The sequence below is a fragment of the Dunckerocampus dactyliophorus genome, chromosome 9, assembly GCF_027744805.1.
Source record: "Dunckerocampus dactyliophorus isolate RoL2022-P2 chromosome 9, RoL_Ddac_1.1, whole genome shotgun sequence".
In the NCBI taxonomy this organism is placed as follows: Eukaryota; Metazoa; Chordata; class Actinopteri; order Syngnathiformes; family Syngnathidae; genus Dunckerocampus; species Dunckerocampus dactyliophorus.
The window spans coordinates 12,268,397-12,278,901 of NC_072827.1; the positions used below are offsets into that span (position 1 = coordinate 12,268,397).

General features: G+C 41.8%; 1 protein-coding gene across 3 annotated transcripts; it reads left to right on the forward strand.

Annotated features, from left to right (window-relative positions):
* The first annotated feature begins 607 nt into the window (after nt 1-607).
* Nucleotides 608-9,538, forward strand: LOC129187429 (high-affinity choline transporter 1-like). Of its 3 annotated transcripts, XM_054786687.1 has the most exons (10): nt 608-809; nt 899-938; nt 2,931-3,174; nt 3,259-3,372; nt 3,711-3,866; nt 3,962-4,110; nt 4,208-4,351; nt 4,560-4,713; nt 6,392-6,609; nt 7,259-9,537. In XM_054786687.1, the coding sequence occupies exons 3-10, from the start codon at nt 2,991-2,993 to the stop codon at nt 7,907-7,909; spliced, it is 1,770 nt and encodes a 589-aa protein (XP_054642662.1). In that variant the 5' UTR covers nt 608-809; nt 899-938; nt 2,931-2,990; the 3' UTR covers nt 7,910-9,537. The 3 variants fall into 3 exon arrangements, with proteins under 3 accessions (XP_054642662.1, XP_054642660.1, XP_054642663.1); XM_054786685.1 differs by lacking the exon at nt 899-938 and having other exon boundaries at nt 7,259-9,536; XM_054786688.1 differs by lacking the exons at nt 899-938; nt 3,259-3,372 and having other exon boundaries at nt 7,259-9,538.
* Nucleotides 9,539-10,505: the final 967 nt, after the last annotated feature.

The window sequence follows — 10,505 nt, forward strand, 5'->3', positions numbered from 1 at the left end:
GTTGACACACATTCATCAAATTAGTTTTTTTTAGGGACTCGTGTAGCATCAACTACGTATCACCGTGTCATCACCTGTAGATACAAACCTGGGGGTTAAAACATGAAATTCAGACTTCAGATGCAGACCTGAGGCAGCACATGAAATTGAGAACACGGACAAGGTTGTGGAAAATCAAATCATCTACCAATAGTTATCTTAGGAAACCAAAACAAATGCCAGCTCCAATGACGTCAAAGACTTTAAACACTTGAAAGATGCTATACGACTTACGAAAGGTAAACAGATTTGTGCCAGCATACAAGGAGAATAAGGCCTGAACATCATCACAATGAGCCTAAATCAAAACTTAAAAGTAATCAAGTGAACATTGCGTCCATTGACAATGTGATGTTGAGATATTGGAAAGGTTTGTGCGTCACGCCACTCTGTATTCGATGCTATTTTCGTCCTGCCCTGGAAGACATTCATCTAGCATCTACCCACCCTGACAGCATCCAATAAACCCACCACTCCCATTCATCTCCACACCCACAACCCACCCCCACCCACCTTCCATCACCCCCCCATCTCCCCCCTCCCCCTACCCCACTCTCTCTCCCTCTCACACACACTTCCCGCAGATTTCCCAGAGCTTTGAAGACTTAAAACCACCGTAAGATAATTACGTTTGGAATTAAAAGACCACTACATGTGAAAGCACAAGTTTTATCCAAAAGGGGATCTTTTGTGATACTATTTTGGATGCTTCTTTTGGTTTGCTCCTGGTTGTGGTTATCATCTCATTCCTGTTGCTCCAAAAAACAAAGGTAAGCTCATGTTATCATGTTAGATGTTCTACGTCCTGAGCTGAAAGAGATTTATTGATTTAAAGATGTAAAACTGTCCCCCCTGCTAGAAACCACAGTGTCAGCGCAACAGGGATCTGACAGGTCGGGGTACGCACATTGGAGTTGCAACCGACTGGAATCTATTTGGAAGTGTCTTTTAGCCGAGTTTGTTGCATTTTATTTAACTAAACTGTAGACCAGTACATAGAACCACAGAGGGGAAACAGCCATTGCAAATCTTTCTCTATTTAAATCAGTACTTAGTATTTAATATATTTGTTTAATGTTTAATGTTTTGGTCATAAACTTACAGAGAAAAGAATGGTTTTACATGTATGAAGATATATTAACAGAAAAAGAGTGCTATAATGATGAATATCAAACATTTCACAACAATTTACAAAGAGGTTTGGTAATTATGTGTCAGTAAGGTAATCAGTATTCAATCATAATGTATAACTAATGCTCAAGTTTTTGTATGATCAAATTTTTGGTGAAAATAGCCACCAAAATTTTCCATCGTTTTTTGTACACTCCTGTCGGTTAGCGTTATTATAAAATAACAAAGTAGCCCGTTTGCCCTGTACTGTATCATTCGTGGAATCACATGCCCAAACAAGGCATTTTTATTGTGACTGATAAATAACTAGCCATGGGGCCAAAGAAAGTTGCAAGTTGAAGCAAAAAATGCATGGGCAGTGAAGTCCGACTCAGTCAGCAACATGTACACCAGGGGTTCTTAACCTTTGTCGCCACAGGGTCCGAACTTTCCAGTCCGAACTGTCTAACCTGTTTAACTGTTTAACAAACATAAGCCTTGTCAAATGTCCTAAAATCATGTACAGTAATCCCTAATTGGTTCTAGACACGAATGTGATAAGTGAATTTCCGCAACGTGAGATTCTTTATTTATTAATCAAATATTTTACGAAAAGAGGATGGAGGGTAATTTTATCTGCTCTCGGGAGGTGAACCTTCCAAAATGGGGAAGCAGTTACTACCAATGTCCAGTCAGATTCCTCCATCTATCCACTGGTTTCCTTACTATTTGTCCTGCAGGAGCTGCTCTGGGTGTGAGCAAATATTTTTGTAGCAATAGAAAACCTGTTTACGACCTTCTCAATATGGTTTTTAACATTATTAGAGCCCTCTAGACAGAACAACCCTTTGGTAGATTCCAGTTTCCTCCCACATTCCAAAAACATGCATGTTAGGTTACCTGGCAACTCTAAATTGTCCATAGGTATGAATGTGAATGTGAATGGTTGTTTGTCTATATGTGCCCTGTGATTGGCTGGCAACCTAGTCAGGGTGCACCCCGCCTTTCTCCCGAAATCAGCTGGGATAGGCTCCCGCGACCCTAATGAGGATAAGCGGCAAAGCAAATGGATGGATGGAAGATCTAAATAGGACTCATGCTCGTGTGTGTAGTTGTAACTGTGCTCCAGTTCTACGGGAGTTGAATGGGGGGGGACGACACAAAGTGACTTGAGGGGTTCAGAGTTGAGTTTTAGCTTGGTGTGGGTTACGGCCACAACAGTAGCCCGCGTTAGCGATTATTGTGCCTGTTGTGAGATGTGTGTCTCACTGAACATTACAGGAGCATTACTGACACCTAGTGAATAGTGTAGAATACTACAATATCTTATTTGTATTTTAGTTTATGTAGCCATTTTTATGCTTGAAAATGCTTATTAAGCAGAAAAAAACGTAAAATGTGCTTAAATATGCATATTTTGTGACTAATAATCGGCCGTACTCAACCACAAAACTGCATGATTTATTAATATATTTTTGAAAAAACGTTATAGTGTGAGGCTGTGAATCCAAAGCGCAAAGTGGCGAGGAATTACTGCACTTTTCTTAAGTGCAATATTGTCCAAAAACCGAGGCGAAATTTAGTTGGAACATTTTTGACAAAAATCCAATCATACCAAAACTGGGGCATACAAAAGTTGAGGTTCCGCTTTATGTTGTATCGAATGGCATAATTAATGTTATCGAAAGGCACTTCTAGGTTTACTCCAAGTTCACCATAATTGAAAAAATCCAAACAAAATACAGAAAATCTCAACAACATGTCCTTTCCTTTCTCTGCAGAGTGTCCTCAATGAAAGTCCAGTCCCGAGTAAATTACAGTAGTTGAGGACAAGGAACAAGATGACCATCCACGTCGAGGGTATCGTGGCCATTGTTGTTTTTTACCTGGTGATTCTCTTTGTGGGCATTTGGGCCGCGTGGAAGAACAAGAACTCGGGAGTTGGTGATGGCGGGGAACGGAGCGAGAGCATCATGGTTGGAGGCCGGGACATTGGCTTGTTTGTGGGCGTGTTCACAATGACCGGTGAGTTGTCCAACATTGTGTCGGATGTCGGAGGGTTTCGAGAAGCCGTCAATGAATATTTCAATGTAACGTATGTCTTTCCAGCTACATGGGTTGGTGGGGGATACATTAATGGGACAGCTGAGTATGTCTACTTGCCTGACTACGGCTTGGCTTGGGCACAAGCACCCTTTGGATATGCTCTTAGTCTGGTACTAGGTAAGAACTTCATGCCTTTAGACTCTGAAATAGTGCCTTCAAAATCATCTGTGGAAGAAAGAGAAAGGGTCAGCTTGATCTTTTTAATGTTTAAGTCAATTCAAATATAAAATTGGAGGTTCAGTGGACTTTGATTCTTGTAATTAGAAGCTCAGAAATTGCATGTTCAGTAAATGTCAGATAAAAATCAAATGAACTGTTGATTACAATATCAAATAATGGTTATAGAAAATGGTGGATGAATGAATTGAGTTTCAACGTACTCGTCAAATCAGTTGTGAGTTGGTAGAGTGTAAATACTGCATAATGCACATTCCTGAATTTGAAACTTCTTATAGGTGGTCTGTTCTTTGCCAAACCCATGCGTTCACGAGGCTACGTCACCATGCTGGATCCTTTCCAACATCTCTATGGAAAGAGAATGGGGGGTCTTCTCTTCATCCCCGCCGTCATGGGAGAAATCTTCTGGTCTGCGGCCATTTTATCTGCTCTCGGTCGGTGAACCTTCCAAACTGGGAAAGCAGTTATTACCAATGTCCAGTCAGATTCTTCCGTCTATCTACCGGTTTCCTTACTATTCGTCCTGCAGGAGCTACTCTGAGTGTGATCGTGGACATAAACATCAACATGTCAGTGATGATCTCAGCCCTGATTGCTATCTTCTACACCCTTGTGGGAGGACTCTACTCTGTGGCATACACAGATGTAGTTCAACTCTTCTGCATCTTTGTGGGTTTGGTGAGTTTCACTCCAATAAATGCACAGAAGACATTATAGCTACGGATTATCAATGCGAGAATTGTTATATCTCCGTTCTGTACCCTCTGACCATCAGTGGATCAGCGTGCCTTTTGCATTATCCAATCCTGCCGTGTCAGACATCACCGTGACAGCCAAGGAGGCAATCTACCAGTCACCCTGGCTGGGGAAGATTGATCCTGCAGATAAATGGCTGTGGGCAGATAATTTCTGTTTGCTGGTAAGTCACACCTGTCATCCGCAGATCCATCATTTAAAACCGGTTCATGTGTCAGTGTATTTATTGGTTTGATGTGGGAAAACCATTACGTCATGTGACAAAACGCTGCTGTTTGTGTTTAATGTTGTACTAGTCCATAATGTGGAGAGTTAGAGATGGTTGTGCATTGGTTTGGTGTCTGTATTCATGATGCCATTTCTGTTTCTAGATGTTGGGGGGGATTCCCTGGCAGGTCTATTTTCAACGGGTTCTTTCTGCCTCTTCAGCTACCTACGCCCAGGTCCTTTCCTTCCTCGCTGCCTTTGGCTGTTTGGTCATGGCCGTGCCCTCTGTCCTCATAGGAGCTATAGGGGCCTCCACTGGTAAATACACACTGCCGTAGGTGCCTGGTCCTCCGTCACTATTGCATAGGCATGTTGGAACTTTGGATGGAAAAGTGACAAACTGCCCTTGTTGGACGACAGAACATACATTCAATGCATCAAATACAGATCTGGCCATCACATTCAAATTAAAATGTAATCACGGACCATGACGAGAATGGAAACATCCAGGAGTCTGATCCTTTATATAACAAGGAAATGTCGATCAAAGCAAACAAGGTTGTTAACAGCATACACGCTTTTATCAGACGTATAAATGGAGACGCCTACTGTGACTGGAGGGTAAACAAGCGACAGAAGCATGGGGCCGTAACGAGCACAGAGCCATCAGAGCGAGCAGATTTTGTGAATATTACATCAGAAGAAGCGCTAATTAATCTGATTCATGTGAACCTGTTTCATGTGCAACCAGTGTTAATCAAGCACTGATCATTAGAAGAATATACACCTCTGGAGAATTAAGTTAATTTTTAAAAGATGTCAGATACTAAGAGGAAAATAGAACAATCCAGAGAGGATTTAATCATTTAATCAGCATTTGATCAAAGTCTGTATTATTCCAGTTACTTAATCACCAGCGTCCTACTCATCCATACACAAATTTTCTATACGGCATTGCTGGAGAGCTGGAGCCTATCCCAGCTGATATGTTTCCAATTAGATATTGTTCCGATCACTGTTGGTTGGTTGAGTAGTTAGAAGGATTACGCAAAAACTACATAACCAATTTTAATTCAATTTCATGAAGGTGTGGCAGTTACAGGAGGCGGACCCATTAAAATTTGGTGCAAATCTGGAAAAAATATGGATAGAGCAATTTTCCTCTTTTGCCATTTCACGCACAATGGCTGAATTGTCAGTCCACGGAAACGCCTCATTGGCTATAGCGCAGTGCTTGAAAGGTGGAAGGAAAGAGACAAGAGTTGTCTGTCAGTTGTTTATCCGTTTGTGTACACTCAATGAACAAATAAGACACCCACACACACATAAAGATGATTAAAGGATTCCCTAGCTGGAATCTGTCTATGGTCTCCCAACTCTAAAAGAACCACTGTCCATTCTTCAGAGACTGACTCAACTTGTTTGTTAGTCACACTGTTTGGCCGTACGATAACCGCGCGAGACAGTGTGCGAAAACAGACATATTTGTGGCAATAATTTATCGTCAGTCGCACGGTGGTCTAGTGGTTAGCATGTTGGCCACACAGTCACAGTCTGGAGATCGGGAAGACCTGGGTTCTGACAAGACTTGGGCATTTCTGTTTGGAGTTTGCATATTTTCCCCGTGCGTGTTCCCCGGTTACTCCGGTTTCCTCCCACATTCCAAAAACATGCATGTTAGGTTAATTGGCTAAACTGTCCATAGGTATGAATGTGAATGTGAATGGTTGTTTGTCTATGTGTGCCCTGCGATTGGTTGGCGACCAGTCCAGGGTGTACGCTGCCTGGTGCCTGAAGTAAGCTGGGATAGGCTCCAGCATACCCCCGCGACCCTAATGAGGAGAAGCGGCATAGAAGATGGATGGATGAATTTATCGGCATAAAACAAATCCCAGGAAAACTGGGGCGTACTGCACAGTATGTATGTTTTTTTAGGCCTGCATGTTATCTGAAAATAACCCTGAAATCTATTTCACATTTCCATCGTCATTTTCAGACTGGAACCAGACTTCTTATGGGGCCCTCCCTCCAAAGGACAAGGATGAAGCCGACATGATTCTTCCCATAGTGCTTCAGCACCTTTGCCCACCTTACGTCTCCTTCTTTGGTCTGGGGGCAGTGTCTGCAGCAGTCATGTCATCTGCAGATTCCTCAATTCTCTCAGCCAGCTCCATGTTTGCGAGGAACATCTATCAACTTGCTTTTCGACAGTCGGTAAGAGTGAAACCAATCATGCACAAATTGGCACATCTTGTATCAAGTGGTTACAGGCATCTGTTACAAATCAATTCGTCCATATGGAACCAGCCAGCCCCGCGTTCCTCCCTGGGCTCAAAACAAGTTCAGCAGAATGAGACTTTAGAGTGCTACAAACCCGAACTGTCAACTAAATTCTTAAGGTTTCAGGGAGTGAGGTTTACCAAGACACAGTAGATTTGCAGTTCCACCAGCTGGTATACGTTACACACAGTCCTCTAAATCTCACTGTCATCCAGGTACCGGCACCAACGTAACACCAACAGCCAGCCCGCGTTCTACCCTGGGTTCGAACCAAGGTCCGCAGAATGAGAGCAGATGGCGCAAGCCGTCGAGCTAAAAGCCCAGACTCTGAACTCGACGTCCAATGCGACTTCTGAGGTGTCAGGGACTGAGGTTGACCAACATACAGCTGCACCAGCTGTCATCTGTTACATACAGTATTAGTTGCAGGCTAGCGGTTTACTAAAAAGTCAGTGTTGTCTTTGGGTAATTAAAGGACACAACATTCATTGTATTTGGTATACAAATTAAATGCTCATACATCAATCTAAACAATCAGCCGATGCATGCAGATTGTAATGACCCTTCTCTAATTATCTTCTAGGCCTCAGATGGTGAAATTGTCTGGGTGATGCGCCTCACAATCTTTGTTATCGGAGCCCTTGCCACTGCCATGGCGTTATTAACAGGAACTGTGTACGGCCTGTGGTACCTCAGCTCGGACCTGGTCTATGTCATCGTCTTTCCACAACTTCTAAGTGTCCTTTTCGTCAAAGGAACTAATACTTACGGCTCAGTGGCTGCCTATGTCTTTGGTCTTTTGCTACGAATTGGTGGAGGTGAACCGTACCTGAAACTCCCTCCTTTCATCTATTACCCTGGATGGGTTACCCAGGAGAAGATCCACCGTCTCACTGGGGAGGTCGAGTACTTTGTCCAGCAGAGGTTCCCTTTCAAGACTGTGTCAATGGTGGCATCCTTTTTAGCAAATGTGGCATTTTCCTACCTGACAAAGTACCTATTCGAAAGCGGAACGCTGTCACACAAGTACGATTTCCTCGATGCCGTGATCTCCAAGCACAGCAAAGAGATCATGGACAAGACCACGCTGGTGAGCCATGATAACATCATCCTTTCTGAGATTGCACCTGTCAAACAAGCCCTGGGTGCATCCCTCGCGGGGACCTTCATGAACAGAGAGGTCCTGAGTGATGACGAAGTGTCAAGTCCTGAGGATTTTAAAACTGAAAACTAGGCATACAAGGCACAACAGGAATTCATTCTTTTCAAACTCTCTACTGCCACGCTTCGGAGTCAGACCAGTGGAGCTCTGCAATGGCTTCCAGGTACTTTCACATATTTTATTTGATGGAGGTTCAGAAAGCCCATTTCCAAGACTTGTCCTTCCGAGTCAGATGTCCAGAGGTGAGACCAGATTCTTACCTTTCGAGATCATATAACAGGACCGTCTCCAGATCGTGCAGGTCCAATGTCCTGTCATCATATTTGTCCACAAATGTATAATACAATTAAAATTGTTGCTTTCTGTAATCCAATTTTGTGTAAAACAGTATTTCCAAATCAAAAGATGTCCAAATGTAATGATCTGCGTGGCTCGAGGACACACACGGTGTCCTAACAATGCAACCATCTTTGGCTTTGGATTTTCATCAGGAATGTTCACTATTTGTGTTAAATTGTAAAGAAAATAATCCCTCTACAATCATATTTAAGTGCTGCTACTTGTAGGGTTTAAGGGAGGACAATGAGATATTGCAGGATTTTTGGTTGATGAGGCTAGTGCAATACTTTAACACAGAATTGGCTTTTTGTTTAGCTGTACAATTGTTTGTTTATATGTACTGTATGTTCAAAGACATTCAACAAATGTCTCGACTTCCTAAGAATCATTTGCATTGAGAAAGTGTGTGAATAGAGCAATAATATTTTTAATATCTATATTGTACAGATATATATGTGCAGGTTATAGACAGTGGGTTTTATGCTCTTAGTCACATTGTGACCTCATATGAACAAAGGCGTGACAATATACAAACCTCGGTTTTCAAGCACCCCTGCTCTCGTATGATTCGGTTTTTGACGAAAATGTTGCCTCGGTTCTTGCACACTGTCTCAGTTATCGTACAATATTGTGTGTAACAAACTGTTGTATTAGGACGTAGATGGCATTGCTTGTTTATTCACCCAACACCAAATTTCATGCTACTTAGTTGACACAATACTACGGTATCCTGTAAGGCACATTCATTTGGCAAACTCAAACACAAACTAGTCTGCTTGATCTGTACCGTATCATTCCGTGGAATTGAGTGCACTGCGTGATTCCAGCTGTGTTCGTAACGTGTCTTTATTACAAAGCGTGCCTGTTAGCCTGCTCTCCTCATTGTCCCCCAGCTCCGTCGCCCCTCGTAACGCCATCACCGATTGGCTCTGTGGTTCTTTGTTAACTAACAGTTACACCACAAGTCTCTACTTTTTTTATTGAGTACGGCTAAAAGATGACCCACTATAGGGCCAAAGAAAGTTTAATGTGTCAGCGCTTTGACAGGAAGGTGAGAAACACTATTGAGCACGACGGCGGTGTCCGTTCGCCGTTCGCCATCTACAGTATGTCCCAACACTCGTCATTTATGTGTATTTGGCATTGTTTTATGGAGATGATAAATGATAGTTATTCTCTTTAACTGTTTGCCCAGAATTCATTGGATTTACATAATTTCTTATGGGAAAAATGGATTCGCTTTTCATACGATTCACTTTTTGATCAGACTGACAATGAAAACTGCGGTACCACTAGATTCAATTTCATTTAGTTTTTAATATATATGTATGTATATATATATAATTATATATATATATATATATATATATATATATATATATATATATATATATATATATATATATATATTGTTTTACTTTACCTACATTTCAGTCTAACATTATTTTCAATGAGTTACTTATACTATACATATAATACAATATCAATATCAATCTCTCAAATACCCAAGTAATAATGCAAATAATGACAGATAGTGGCAATATTGGCAAATATTTGTGTCTTTCATATATTTGTTTCTTTGCTGATCTCGAACCAACGTCTGAGTGAAATATACATCCTATCCTTGCTAACACTGGTCAGAAAACAGCTATGATGGATCGACCTAAATTTGAATTGCAAAGACTGACAAAAGTAGTCCTGGAAAAGGATGAAAGCATCTTGAAAGGCTGGGCTAAAAGATGCATTAAGGGTCACTAAAACAAAGAATAAGATGAAAGGACCCCCCCCCCCCAAAAAAAACACTAGTGCTTGGGGGATGATTGTTTTGTTCACTTTTAGGCCCACGTCTTTGCCGTCACATACAGACTGATCATTGTTTGCATGAAAGAATAAAATAAATTATGAACCCTGGTTGGGAACTGAAGTAAGTGATATTGAACTTATCACTTCAAAGCCAGACATCAGCCAGTAAATGAATTAGAAGTTTTTGGGAATGTGAACCTTCGACCTGCCTGCCAATGCAGGTTAGCTGAGACAGGAAAGCTTGTTTCTCCCAGGGTTGTGCGTCAGCACTGTTTTTTATTGACCCAAACCAGCCATCAATTTGTCTGCAGGACACTTGGCTAATGCTGTAAAAACTATAGATCAAGGTCTATTTAGTAGTACGGTGCGGTACAGGCAAAGCGTTCATTTTTTTGGCTTCATTTGATCAAATCCGACCTTTTATTTGCAAGTGTTCCTGTTGTCCCAAGTGTCTTTCCAGTGTTTGTGTTTGTTACCGGTATTGTGCTTTGATGGTACTTATCTATGGACTCGCCTTAACTGACAA

Excerpts from the sequence above, each read along its gene's own strand:
- LOC129187429 (XM_054786687.1), top strand. The coding sequence starts at position 2,991 with ATGACCATCCACGTCGAGGGTATCGTGGCCATTGTTGTTTTTTACCTG. Across the intron at positions 4,111-4,207 it reads TCTGCATCTTTGTGGGTTTG|TGGATCAGCGTGCCTTTTGC; the intron begins GTGAGTTTCACT and ends TCTGACCATCAG. Across the intron at positions 4,714-6,391 it reads AGCTATAGGGGCCTCCACTG|ACTGGAACCAGACTTCTTAT; the intron begins GTAAATACACAC and ends CGTCATTTTCAG.